Source organism: Lottia gigantea, assembly GCF_000327385.1.
Source record: "Lottia gigantea unplaced genomic scaffold LOTGIsca_173, whole genome shotgun sequence".
In the NCBI taxonomy this organism is placed as follows: domain Eukaryota; kingdom Metazoa; phylum Mollusca; class Gastropoda; family Lottiidae; genus Lottia; species Lottia gigantea.
In genome coordinates, this window is record NW_008708187.1 from 235771 (window position 1) to 250912 (window position 15142).

A 15142-nucleotide genomic window follows, 5' to 3' on the forward strand; every position below is an offset into this window, starting at 1 on the left:
GATTGGCTTTGTTGGGATCTCGGTGATTGATTTGACTGTAATGTAACCAAAATATACCAAAATAAACCTTATGAATTATGTCGTACCATGCAGGGTACGGGGTACAGGGAACAGTGGTGTCAAGGAGGAGTCCTGAAGAAGGTGGAGACGAAGGGTTTAGGTTTCCACATCATTGTAGCCTACATAGTGAAAGAGTTGCCTTTAAGCCCACTTTTCACAATGCTGTGCTAGCAATCAAAAAAGGATTTCCCCAAAGGCACTGACCTAGGATGGAGCAGAAACTTCACTTAGAAATGGGAGAAGAAGTCTCTTCACTCCAAATTTCTAAGGATCCTCAAGACCAATTTTTAAAGAAAAGGAACATTCATTAAAAATAATTTATTGTCACCATTTCCAAATTAAAAGCAATGATCAAAAATCCATACATGATTTCCACTAATTCCACCATATCCTAAGGATATCCTAACTCGTGAATAACGAGAACTATGATTGGTCAACAAGTGAACATAACAATATTATGACCAATCATAATTGTTTAAGCCACAGCATCTCATTGGTTCTTAGAGATTTCTATCTTCTGCTTGACCAATGAAGACATTGTTACTAGAAACACTTAAATCACAGTTTGATTTCTAACAAATGCAACAAATGTCCATTTCAATGAAAGTCTTGTCAGTTCCAGGAATTTTGGCACCAGTCAGTTGATAGGAGAAACGTTGATATGCCGCCTGGACACTACATCTTCATTCTCTGTTGAAGAGAAATAGAAAATCATTATCATATGATAAATAATGAAGATTATGATAAATGATGAAGATTATGATAAATGATGATGGGTATGATGAATGATGAATGATGATGATGAAAACTATGATAAATGATGAAGGCTCTTAAATGATGAATGCTATGATAACTGATGAAGGCTATGGTAAATGATAAAAACTCTGATAAATGATTAAGACTATGATGAAAACTGTATGATAAATGATGAAAACCATGATAAATAATGAAGACTATGATGAAAACTGTGATAAATGATGAAGACTGCATGATAAATGATGAAGACTATGATAAATGATGAAGACTGCATGATAAATGATGAAGACCATGATAAATAATGAAGACTCTGATGAAAACTGAGATAAATGATAAAGACTATAATAAATGATGAAGACTATGATAAATGATGAAGACTATGATAAATGATGAAGACTATGATAAATGATGAAGACTATGATAAATGATGAAGACTATGATAAATGATGATGACTGATAAACGATGGAGACTATGATAAATTATGTAAATTGTATGATAAATGATGAAGACTTTGATAAATGACGAAGACTGTATGATAAATGATGAAGAATAGGCCTATAATAAATGATGAAGACTATGATAAATGATGAAGACAATGATAAATGATTAAATGACTTACTTTCTTGAAAATATTCATGCGATTTTCTCTCAGTGCTTGGTTTAAAATTAACACTGAAAATAAAAAGATAACAATATGAAATGAAATGAAATGAATGGAGTTTTACGTCCTACTCCTCTGCACCTTAAGGGCTAGCGAATATGTATGGAGCTCAAAGCACAGTGCAGTTGTTGATCACGTGACTTCTGCAGCTACATTGAATTGTAACCAAACTGTTGGTCATGATTTCATTCTGAAAAGAGCTCCAGGTAGTATTTGTATTTGTACTGGTCCATACCCACATCATAATTGAAAAGAACTTACTTCATTGGGTCAGTTTCAATCTTAAATGGGCTCATCGTTCGGGCATCATCATCAGGGTAAGGAGGTCTATTTGGTATCTGGTTGTTGGGTCCAGGAGGATACCCATTGGGTCCAGGTGGATACCTATTATGTCCCTGAGGTCTATTGCCTCGTTTGGCCATATTTTTGTCCCGTTTCCTTCTTGTTTGTCTTTTTTCTCGTGGATGATTCCTGTTTTCTGATCTCTCAAATTCTCTAGGATGTTGCCGTCTCTCTGGGTCTCTTTGGTAGTATGGCGGACTAGGTCTGAAATACACAGATCTCAAAAAATCTAGCTGTCCATCTACCAATTCTTGGGAAAAAGGACAAGAGTCAGCTTGTAGTCGACTCTAGAAAAACCATTCTGATGAAAAATCGAATCTGGGCATTTTGATTCCCATTCATTCTGCTGGTGACTCTACTTGCCACATGGTCTGGAATGTTACTCAGTAGAAGATGAACTCTAGAAAATCCTATGTGCTGCAACACCAAATCTTGATGCTTACAGGATTGTGGTTGGACAAGACACATTAATTGTAGGTACCATGAGTTTGTATCCATACTTACGGTCGTCTGGGGAAAGGTGGCAGCTGCTTGGCACAGCACAGTCGATGGATGACGAACATGACCATAATCAGAAGAACCAGCCCAAGTAGTCCTACCAGGACTAACCATGGAATGTTGTCTGGGTTAGTGAAGAATTCCAGCTCATCGGTCGGGATGGGTAAATATGGTGTGGTCTCTCCTGTGAAGACTGGCGTGGTATCCGTACTAACTAGTGAAGGAGTTGTGGAGGGCTCTGGACAAGCTAAGACTATCAAAGTCACTGTTGCCGGTGCTGAGGATGTCAATGGGTTTACTCCATGATCGATTGCTCTCACCTGGAAGAAAAGACCCTCATGATTTGAAATCAACAGAAAAAAGGGATCATTAGACTGGTAGTCTACGCCAATCATCTTTAGATCTTCTGGACCAGCATCACTAGAGCTAAATTGACCGACAGTCCAAGGCAAGATCCTCAGGGGTAAATCAAACCTCGAGCTGCAGTCTTTAGAGAGTCTTTCTGCCAACAAAACTAGTCATTTGTGTTCATGGTACAATAGCTTTGTGTGTCTTGTTTTTAATGGATTAATAATTCAAAATTACCTCCACAAAGTGACCGCCTATGGCAGGATTGGCCTCCATAAAAATCATACCATTTCTAGTGACAGTTAAGGGTCCAGTTGTACCACCAATAAACTCAAACTCTCCATTGGTGCCTAAAAAACAGATTTTGGAAAACATGAATGTCTGAAGAAATGACCATGAAGCATTGGCATCAGCATCCAAAAAGTTCCTGACTTACCAAGATCAGAATCGAAAGCCTGAAGAGTACTAAGCAAAAGAGTTTCAGAGGGCTCCTGATATACAATACAATACAAGTCCAGAACATGGACAGTACCTTGGAGCATTGGCATCAGCATCACAAAGCTCCTGACTTACCAATATCAGAATCGAATGCCTGGACAGTACCAAGCTTCTGTAGTCCATCACAATCCATTTTGTTATAGGAATAGCTACCAGGTCCCAGGATGATCGGTTTGTTGTCATTGGCTTCTCTCACAGTCACTTTAATGTTGGTGGTTACTGAGGCTTGTCCATCAGATACCTTGCAAATACATATATAGTGGAGTGACAGAATGGGGTATCTTTAGGAAGATGCTTGGAAAGAGATCACCTAACTCTTTTGGAGCTGCTGCTTGATTATGAGTTTTGATGAGTTTGGAAAGATGTTTTGGATGTTCTTGCTTCCAGAGATCTTCTACTCTCGATTTTGCCATACTTTGGACGAGACTTAACAGAATTATCTTACTTCTACAGATTTTTCATTTTTATCACCTAGCCCTTGGTAGCAAATCAAAAAGGCACATAAGAAAGTTTCAACAGTTGGCCAATTGACTTGTATCAGAAAGTTTGGGAAGATGCTTTTGGCACTTCTGTTACCCAATGAAGCACTCGTGTACAAAATGGAAGTTATGGTCTCATGATCAAAATTACCTGAACATTCAAATCATAGGATTTTGTGTTCAAATTAAGAACATCCAGGTCTATTATACCCAGGGAAGTGATGACGCCACTTAAAGGGTTGATACTGAACTGTCCATTGGGTGCGGTGAAGGAAAATATCATGGTCTGGCCCTGGTCCTCATCTACTGCTATGAAACCTGGATCAATGCTGATCTGAAAGAGAATGATTGGGTGATAAATTTAGCTCCACCCCTATATATATGATTGACATTATACATTGGGGCTCCTCCCATTACTAAGAAATGCAAAAGAATAATTGATTGTTAAAATTATGCCCCTCCCAGATTGTAGATGATTGACATCTAAAGTGGGAGGAGCAATTTCATTCAAGATACTCATTCCAATAAGTAGGCAGGATATAAGCCACTCCCATATAGCTTACCATTCCTTCATCCACAACAAAAGCATTTTGATTGACAGTTAAAGTGGGAGGGTCATTTTGATTGAAAACATTTATTCCAATCCAATTTCGACCAATACAGAAACCATCTTGGACCTCTACTGTTACATTGATGAAGGCCACATCTTCAAAATTAAGTGCCTTCGTTAAGAACAGGTCATTTCCTAAAAATGAAAGATATCTTTTGATGAAAAATCTTCAAATTCAAACTCATCCCTGCCTCACATCTGGTAGGTCATGTTATAAAATTTGACACTGAAGCATTGCATTTTAATGAAGAGCTTAAAGTTTAGATGTAATTCATTGGAAGACAAGAGGTTAGGCACAGAAGCCAACACTTTATCCAGCAAAGAAAGGGTGCGCATTATATAAGCCTGCGCATTGTATTCCAAATTATACTGTATTTGAACTTAATTTAAATTTTTGCCCAAACCATTAAGTGAGTGCTTCTAAAGTTCAAGCTATGTCTATGACCAAAAGACATGGGAGATACCAAAGTCCTGAATGCACCAAAACCTACCATCCGTCCCCTGAACACTAAAATGGTCAGTATAGGTTGTTGGTACAGCCAGTAAGTTGTAGGTTACTGGGGTAACACTGGGCGCCAAAGTTCTGATAATTACTGGCACCGCCTGCAACTCTACTATAGTAATCACAGTATCTATGTTACTGACGCTTGGCGCCACAGCTACATCTGGAAGAAAAGAATGAAGGAGTGAGAAAATAATAGAATGAATGAATGAGTGAATTTAAGAATGAATGAATGAATAAATGAATGAATGAATGAATGAATAAAGGAATGAATGAAAAATAAAAGAATGAATGAAAAATAAAAGAATGAATAAGTGAATGAATGAATGAATGAATAAAGGAATGAATGAATGAATGAATGAATGAATGAATGAATGAATGAATGAATGAATGAATGAATGAATGAATGAATGCATGAAAACTAAAAGAATAAAAATTCCCCCAAAAATATTGAATTAGTGCTTGGGCAGTATGCAATGAGGTATATTCAATCGAGAACAGACATGTATTGGTGCACACTAATGCCCGACTGACAAAAAAGTAAGTTTCTTCCAAATAACCACAAATTTGCTGGAACCACAAAAAAAAGAAAAGACTCAAAGACACAAAAGTACCTGCAAAATTCAATTCGATACGTTTTGGCCCACCTATAGTGTTAGCGTTATCACGCACGGTAACTTGTAACTCTGTTGAGGACACGGAGCATACGCTCTTCATGTCCTTAGTTACACGGATTTGACCATCTCCTGAAAAGAAGGAAAAAAAAGTCCATATTTGGTTGTCAATAAGGGTGCTTCATTATCAAGCTCATTCATAAGGGTGGTATCAGGTGTTTTGAAGGGTATTTTTTGTTGGTACCCCCAAATGGGTAGTAGCACCCTAATAATCTTTGACAGTGGCGTAAATCTGGACAAGGCTATTTATAGAGGCACTGCGTTGACAAGCTCAGTCACAAAAGTGGTATCAGGTGTTTTTGAAGGGTATTTTTTGTTGGTACCCCTAAATGGGTACAAGCACATCAAGTATGGAAACAGACCACCCAAATTTTGTTATCAGTATAGACTATTCGATATAGGTCCTGCAGTGAAAAGTGGCATCAGGTGTTTACCTTCTCCAATAGTGAGAATTCCCTCATCTGGAGTGGCACTCATAGAGTAAGTAAGAACATCTTGGTCTGAGGCTGGACTGATGATGTCTATGTCTCTAGCGTTCGCTAGGAAAATACTGTCGCCCGAAACAAAGTTCTTCGTGTTGGTTATCGTTCCTGATTCTACAAATACAAAATAAAAATTGCTTTTGGAGTAGGTGAGCAAATACAAATGTTACTCTTACAAATACAAATGTTACTCTTACAAATACAAATGGTAACTCGTGAGGATACAAATGGTAACTGTTGGCAAATACAAATTGAAACTCTTGACAAATACAAATGCCCTGAACTCACCAAAAATAGAGGTAAAATAAGGCGGAGTGTTTGGATTCAGTCTGATTTCAATGATGGCAGTTGACGTTGTTGTGTCATCACGACATTGTGTATTGATTCTGTAAGTTGATGCGGTCAAATAACTCAAAGATGACGATTGAGAGTGAACATAATATAAACAATAATCTGAAAATAAATAAATAAATAAATAAATAAAAATAAATAAAAATAAATTAAATAAATAAATAAATAAATAAATAAATAAATAAATAAATAAATAAATAAATAAATAAATAAATAAATAAATAAATAAATAAATAAATAAATAAAAAAAATTGAAATAATAATAAATTAAAAGCTAGAAAGAACAATCCCTTTAACATAAACTTACTTGGGGGAGCAAGGGCATTGGCTTTGTTCCACAAACCAAAACATCTCTGACCACAGGGTGTTGAGGGTGTTACTGACAGTATCTTGAGATCGTAGGGAGTGCCGGGAGTGGTGGGGGTACAAGTGATACAAGCTATTTCTGTTTCTCGTATCGTCCCCTCAAATAATGTGAAGACTAGAGGTTGGTTGTCTATGTTTGGTACCTAAAATTAAATGATTTTCAAGGACGTTTTAGGATTAAATTCAAGGACTATTCAGATTAAATTCAAGGACTATTCAAATGAAATCCAAGGACTTTTTAAATGAAATTCAAGGACTTTTTAAACGTGAAATTCAAGGACTTTTTTTTAAACGTGAAATTCAAGGACTTTCTTAAATGAAATTCAAGGACTTTGTAAAAAATGAAATTCAAGGACTTTTTAAACGTGAAATTCAAGGACTTTCTTTTTAAATGAAATTCAAGGCCTTTTAGGATTTAATTCAGGGCCTTTTTTTTAATGAAATTTGAGGACTTTATAAATGAAATTCAAGGACTTTTTAAATGAAATTCAAGGACTTTATAAATGAAATTCAAGGACTTTTCAAAATACTTACACATTTTAAAGGTACTATGCCTAAATACAAAATAAACCAAATATACCAGACATGTTTCTTCTTATTTATCATTTTCTGTTAAATAAAAAATGTTGTCATGTCAAGATTTCAACACTCTAAGCAACTGTGCTATAGCCAGTCCTCAATCATAACCATAAAAACAAGCTTGATCTCAATTGCATTACAGAACGAATATCTTTAACACAAATAATAAAAAAGTCCTGTAAAAATACACAGAACCCAATAACAGAACAGAAAAAATGCAGTAATCGAGAAAAAGACAATCAACTTACCTAACAGGAGACTTATTCCTTACTTCACATTTTGAAAATTCTCAAATTTTTCAAACATTTTCGTTTAAGGATTGAAAATCTGGGTCACAAAGCCAAAATACTTGGTTATATTTTGAGTAAACGTAATCCAAACCAGCGTAAGTGTTCAAGGGCCTATTATTATACATATCCATACAATATAAACACAATAAAACAACTTTTGTATTCAACTCAATACATTTTATATATCCACAAGGCTTTAAAGGGGCTAGATCTGCAAATCTCATTCTATACAGTCACTTAAAGGGATTGTAAAAAGGTTTTGTAAATTTTTTATGTGTATCGGAGTCATTGATAGCATCAATTTACACCATTCCAATTATCAATCAGACGTCTACTAAAACTAAGTGTTTGATGACGTCACTAATTGCAGCCTTGATGATAAAGCCTATTTGTGATGAGTGACGTCATAGAACACTTAGTTTTAGTGGAATTGCAGGAACCACAGACATCTGATTGAAAATTGAAAAGGTGTAAATTGATGCTATCAGTGACTCCGATAAACATAAAAAATAAGGGAAAACAAAAAAAAACCAGAAAATATCCCATGAAAGTTTTAGTTTTAAGTTATTGAGTACATAATATTTTGCAAGTGGAACTCTTCATTGTAAAGGTTAAAAAAGTATGTTGATGTTATCTGGCAGTTACTATGACAGGCGAAGGTAGAGCTAACCGATTTGGTTCTATAATAATATCTTCTTCTAAATAATCTAAAAAAATAAACAACAACAAATAAACAAAACAAAACAAAAACAAACATAAATAAAAACAAATTTTAAAAATTAAATAAATAAATAAATAATAAAGAAAAGAAAAACCATAAATTGTCAAAAAATTTGAGAAAAATGGCAGTTAGCTGCGTTCAAAACCATGTTGGACTTACGTTCTTTCCAAAAGTCATAAAGCTCTCCTTCATCTTCTGTATATGCTTCTCTACAGAAAAATATAAATAATATTAATAATAAGAGCTAGGACTGCAGGTAAAGTGGCTACAGGGGCACGGGAGGGAAATTCCCAACCGAAAAAATGGATTCCCCCTGAATATCTGACAACCAACCAATTTCATTACTGGAAGAATACACCATGCTCCATTGCCCCTCCAGATATATTTCTTGTCCCTCTCCCCCTTCTTCTTTTTCTTTTTGGTAAAAAAGGCATTTGTGTAAATCCTTAGGAAAATCGTCAAGAAGAAGCATTAAAGATGGACTTACTTCATTGGCGTGCTTGGTGCCACTTTATTTTTCTGAGACATTGGTGTGGACACTCTAAAATTCGCATAAATTAAAAAATTACATCAATGAACATTAACCACAGTTTCCAAACGACAAGATGTCCTGATGAGGGTTGTGTATCTGAAACACCTCTCAGTGGCATAAGATGAGCTATAGACAATAAGATATGAGTTGAGAGATTGTGTATAGTAGAATATTCCCAATGTCAACTTATCTCTCTCCTGATCAGTGAATTTCCTTAATTAGCACAGAATGTAAAAAAAATCTCATTGCTCACTGCAAGGAGTTGTATTTCTCCTTTCTCCATTCTTGCTATTACAATGGGAAGATTTCAATTCAAACGTACCTTTCTGTATCGCAGCATCTTCGACAGCAACGACATCTGGATCCACTACTGCAACCATTGGAGCAGCAACATTTATAGAGAAGATAGGCCAGCAGACCCAACAGCAAAGCTCCTAAGATAGATCCTAGAAAACAAAATTAAAATACTTCAACAACCGGAATCCTGGAATCCCATCTTCATCAGCCCAAACTGGAGCAGAAAAAAAAGGAACAAACCTAAAGCAATCCATAGATTTGTCCAATCAAAGCTGGTATCAGCTGACACTGGAGCAGAAGTGGCAACATTCTGGATGCTATTTTGGCTATTACTGTTACTGTTACTGCTGGCAGCTGCTTGTTGTACTACCACTTTCTTGGTAGTAGGAACTGGCGTGGTGGTACAGGGAGTCACTAGCAGGTTCACTGTCACTGATGTAGCACTGATCAATGGACCTGGATTGATCCCTTGATCTTTGGCAAACACCTGGAAAGAGTCCAAAAAAACCAATTGGAGCTCCAGGTGAGTTGGTGGTAAGAAGAGGTGAAAGCTGACTCTAGCTGAATCTTGGAAACACAGGATGTTCTTATATCGAAGAGGATTGACTAAAGATTTCTGAGCAGTTTACAATGAGGGAAATTCAATACTTACATTAACACTATAGAAACCAGCATTTGGGGTGGAGGTCAAAAATACTTGGCCAGCCTTGGTTACCATCAAAGGGCCAGAACTCTGGGGTATATACTCGACGTCTTCATTGATGCTTCCTCGTCTGTCATCATCAGTTGGGCTCGGTAGAGTTATCCCCAAGTCAGCCGGAGGACTGCAGGTCATGGCGTCTGCCGTGTAGCTCTTGGAGGTCACCTCTGGAGCATTGTCATTTATTTCATCAACGTTCAAGGTAACGGCAGCTTCACTATAGTTGCCTCCCTTGTCTGTAGCTCTGATCATCAAGTTCACGACAGCTTTATTCGTTGTACTATCTCTGTCATATTCCCCTATAGAGGAGATCACTCCAGTGGAGGGATCGATGGTGAACTGGGTGTTCTTGCCTACCAAGGAATAGACTGGATTGTCCAGACGGTCTTCGTCTTTGATTTGAGGGGTGGGATCAAATGTTATCTGAAACAAAGAAAAAATTTTAAATATAAATAATGGCTTTCTTCCCTTTAACACTTTTCAAAATGAAAATCTGGCAACTGGTTCATCTACAATAAAATCAAAAAAGAGATACTTACCAATCCTTCATCAACATTTCCCAAAGGCTCACCGAGGTTCAAAGTTACTGGGTCATTCTCATCGGTTACTTTGATTTTGATCCAAGATGGCTGCCCAGGGCAGTAGCCGTCTGTAGGGTAGACAGTGATGTTAAAATTCTGCTGGATTTCATAATTCAAATCATGTAAAAGCATCAAATCTGAAAAAAGATAGCTTGCTAGACAGGATAATATACCAACATGATCATCTTTTTATGTGGTAATTTAACAAAATTACCACAATTTTTCATGGTTATTTACCACCATTTATCATGGTCATTTACCACCATTTATCATGGTTATTTATCACCATTTATCATGGTTATTTACCACGATTTATTATGGTTATTTACCACGATTTATCTTGGTTATTTACCACTATCTTTGATGATAATTTACCACCGTTTGTTATGATTATTTACCACCATTTTTCATGGTTATTTACCACGATTTATCATGGTTATTTACCACCATTTTTCATGGTTATTTACCACCATTTTTCATGGTTATTTACGACATTTTTTCATGGTTATTTACGACATTTTTTCATGGTTATTTACGACATTTTTTCATGGTTATTTACCACCATTTTTCATGGTAAATATAATGGTAAATTTAACCAAACTCACCATCATTTTTCATGGCGAAGTAAGCTGAATATTCTGATGGTGTGGTGACAAGGGTATACTGAAGCTGGTTGTTTAAGATGAACTCATCATCATGCTCAATGGTATACAGGGTGTCCTTTTTATCAGCCAGAGCATGTTCTCCAACCAGGATCTCCCTGTTCATATTGGTCAGACTGGGCGGCTGGTTGATGTCTAAAAATAGAATGAAATTGGAGCTTACTTGTGACTGTCCTGTACCTTACTGACCTAATACAAAATAGACACCTGCAGTGTGCAATGAGGCTAAATTTACAAGCAATCTAGAAAGGGTACCTATGATTCTAACCCTGTGGTGGACACAGATTGCTAATCAATTGAATGGTGGACTCCCCAAAATCTCAGCTGCAAAATAAAGTCTTCGTGTATTACCGTCTAAATTGAGAGTCATTTTCATTGGCCCCTGAGGTTCATTGAATCCATCAGTCACCATGACTTCTAGCTCTGTTGATTGAACATCACATAATGTTGATAGGTCTTGATTGGCTTTGATTTCACCACTAACTGCAATCAAAAGTAGAAATTTCAACCACATATTTAATTGTAGTATAACTGTAAGCAAATACAACTTTTTAACTAACTTAATTTCAAATGAATAAATCAAATTTTCTAATGATCAAATCAAATGATCAAATCAAATCTTCTAATGATCAAATTAAATATTCAAATGCTTAAAATTAAATTTTCAAATGATCAAATTAAATATTCAAATGATCAAATTAAATATTCAAATGATCAAATTAAATATTCAAATGATCAAATTAAATACTCAAATGATCAAATTAAATATTCAAATGATCAAATTAAATTTTCAAATGATCAAATTAAATATTCTAATGATCAAATTATAGCCTACTTGGATCAATGGTGAAATATCCAGTGTCAGGTGATGATGTCATGGTGAATGTCAGGTTGTCACCAGGTGTCGCGTCACTGGCAGTCACCGAATATATCACATCATTCTTTACTTTAGACTGGCTGCTTGGCACGTTGACTGTGGCTGAAAGCAAGAATTGACAACAGATCATCTTATGCTGCTGTCACATGTTTCAGATACATGATCCTCATCAGGACAGCTAATTTCAAATATATCATAAAATTTCTTTATCACATAAAGGCCTTCACGATTAGTGACATCATCTAACACTTAGTTTTAGGTGAATTGCAGGAACCACAGACGTCTGATTGAAAATTAAAATGATGTAAATTGATGCTATCAGTGTTCCTGATGCACATAAAATTTTTAGAAAACCTCTTTACAATCCGTTTAAGCTTACCAACGTTCTGAGTGAACTGGGGTGGATAGTTCGGTTGAAGACGAACTGTCAAATCAGCTGATGTAGGTTCATCAACACCATCTGTACACTCTAGCTGTAGGGTCAATATGGGTGTTTCTGTGTAAGACAGCATCCCCTGTCCTGGTATAAAATGAACACAATAACCTGAAATGAACAAGAAATGATATGAACACGAATAAAATGAACAATTTAATGAAATAAACAAGCATTCAGAATCCCAATTCAGTTCCAAAGGTAATAAGAAACAGACCTACCTGTGGCCCCATCTTCCTTCCAAATGGCAAAAGATGAGAAACTAGAACTTGTATTATCAGGACGAATGGCAGCAATATGAACCTCTGTATTCAGGCCATCTGGATCAGTGCAGTCTATACATAGTAACTCAGTCTGAACCTTGGTGGACTCCAGCAGGTTCACATCCAAGGGTTGGTTCAGGATTTCTGGGCTTTTGGTACCCTCTGTGGTTGGCACCTGAAAAATGGTTGAAATTGTTTTTAAAACTCATTTTGCTGCCATTTTTCAGCCAGTTTTGATTGTTCAGAGGAGCAGTTCAGGTGGGGGTACAGACCCGTAGGTGCACGGGGGCAAAGGGGAGGGGTATATGTGTGGACAAATTGAAGTATTTTTTAAAGCTATACACAAATTTTGCATTTTGTTTACATTGACAACAATGGCTACTTCCGGTTTTGCATGCATTATGATGCGCGTGAATATGTCGAATGTTTAATTCTCAATAAACCAATTACTACTAAAGGGAAGCAATCAGTTTTTAAAATTCATATTACAGACCACATCAAAGTTAATGAAAATGAGATATAACCTTCCAATGAAGTAGTCCGGATTAAGGCTACATTTCCTACCGTAGTTGTAGTTGTAGTGGTCGCAGCCAATGTCGTACCCTCAGACGTAACAGATCCAGCATCAGTTGTGGCTGCTTGTGTATTTGCTGGAACCTTAAAATAATACAAAGAAGGGCTTAGTAATGTTACTTTTCGGACGTCATAAACTAGCATTACTTTGAAGTAAGTACCCAATAAGGTAAACTACAAAACCGTAGAATTAAGGTGCGCATAGACAGAATTAGGTGTGCGAAGAAAGGATTATCCATACAATAAATATTAACAGAAGCGAATAGACGGGTGTGCGTCGCACTGTTCACCACACAAGACACAACACCGTTCATCATTCCAGACACAATACCGTTCATCATTCCAGACACAACGCCGTTCATCATTCCAGACACAACACCGCTCACCATTCCAGACACAACACCGCTCACCATTCCAGACACAACACCGTTCATCATTCCGGACACAAAACCAGTACATTTTACCACTTACAGTTGTGGAGGAGAACGTAAGGTCGAACAGTAAAACGCACAAAATGAAGCTTTTCATGGTGGATCATGTATACGTCATACTAGCTTCCAGTCTCCTGTTCGGAGGTTCTTTATCCTAGTTTCAACCAGTTACAGGGTTATTGTTTGTTACAAAATTTCAGACTCCTGTTCGGGGGTTCCTTTCCCTCGTGAGCAATCACAACCAGTAACACAGTTATTTTATATTCCAAACTGGATTCCCAACTCCTGTTCGCAGGATCTCGGTCTTGTATTTTATCATAAGCTGTATTAGATCCGTCTGTAAGGCTTTTTGAATGAATGTTGTAATCAAAACCAAACCCATCATAGTTACAAGCATGGTACCCCATTTAAAGGGATTGGCTCTGTAATGTTTCCAAAAGCAGTCCAGGACGAAGCATGCTTTATTGGATTATTGCCCCTGTTCTTAGTTGTATGACGTGAAATGTAGACTTGACATAATAGCTGTTATCTGTGATTCGAAATATGGCAGTATGCCTCTGACTGAGACAGGGAACAGAGAGGCATCCAACCAACTTATTTCTGTTTTTTCACCATTCTTTGTCGACTGTTTGATTGGTGACAGATCTAACCACTTTAATTGTAACCTGATATTCATTTAAAAGGTTCAATTAGTGATTTTTCATCAATACAATCGACCGTATGATAAACCCTTATTTGTTTTCTATTTTAAAATGGGTATCTCTTTTGTACACGCTTTGTATATGTTAAACGCCTTTTGTCCCCGGACACGTTTCAACTATATAGTCGATCTATAGTAGAATAAAAAGTAAAGATGGATTCCCACTTATTTGTAATTTTTGAAAACAAAAGGTGACGTAAGGGTTCCCCACAATGAAAAATGAAGACCAGAAAAATCTTCATTAAGGTAAGCTAAATGGATATACCTCTGATTGTAAGACAGGACCATCTCACTTTGATGTATTGTAACTAATTGTAGACGAACCTAAAGTCAGATTTAAATCCTGAGAAGTTGTACTGTATTATTTTCTTGAGTCTGGTGGATTTATAAATGCTTTCCTTTTTATATTTTACTTGAGGCACATTCATTAAATCAAAAAGAAATTGTACGTGGCCACAGGATGTGTTTTGTTATTGAAAATTGATAAGTGGTCGCAATAGACAAGTTTTACTGTTCAGAGCGCCACCAACGGCCAATATTTATAGCTGTTCTTGGTGCAATGATAAGCCTCCTACTCTATTTTGAGGGGGCTGCTATATGCCTATGAAGCCCAACCAAAACTAAAATATCGATGCATAGGTTACATCATTAGAAAATTTAATGTACATCATATATAAATGGATATAAAAACAATCGTCTTGATTTCACAAGGGACCACGAGCCAGACAATATTCCACCTTTGATCCAGCACAAAAAGGAATATAGTTCTCCTGGATCAAAGGTTACAGAACGTCTACCTGACTCGAGACTAGTTCAAAACAAATCCACTACTTATATAACTATAATGTTAACAGATTTCAATCAAAATTTTCGCA

The 15142-nt window shown here is 36.5% G+C and overlaps 1 protein-coding gene across 1 annotated transcript; it reads right to left on the reverse strand.

The window, feature by feature from the left end:
• Nucleotides 1-697: 697 nt before the first annotated feature.
• Nucleotides 698-13664, reverse strand: LOTGIDRAFT_238827 (hypothetical protein; the record flags this gene model as incomplete). Its single annotated transcript, XM_009051894.1, has 27 exons — nt 698-750; nt 1437-1489; nt 1740-2024; nt 2325-2638; nt 2904-3016; nt 3240-3405; nt 3795-3977; nt 4207-4388; nt 4745-4918; nt 5370-5501; nt 6200-6364; nt 6570-6771; nt 7163-7237; nt 8143-8204; nt 8378-8427; nt 8706-8759; nt 9073-9196; nt 9288-9534; nt 9700-10170; nt 10287-10396; nt 10934-11125; nt 11342-11473; nt 11826-11969; nt 12247-12411; nt 12522-12738; nt 13128-13220; nt 13608-13664. The coding sequence occupies 27 exons, from the start codon at nt 13662-13664 to the stop codon at nt 698-700; spliced, it is 4215 nt and encodes a 1404-aa protein (XP_009050142.1).
• Between the last annotated feature and the right edge of the window lie 1478 nt (nt 13665-15142).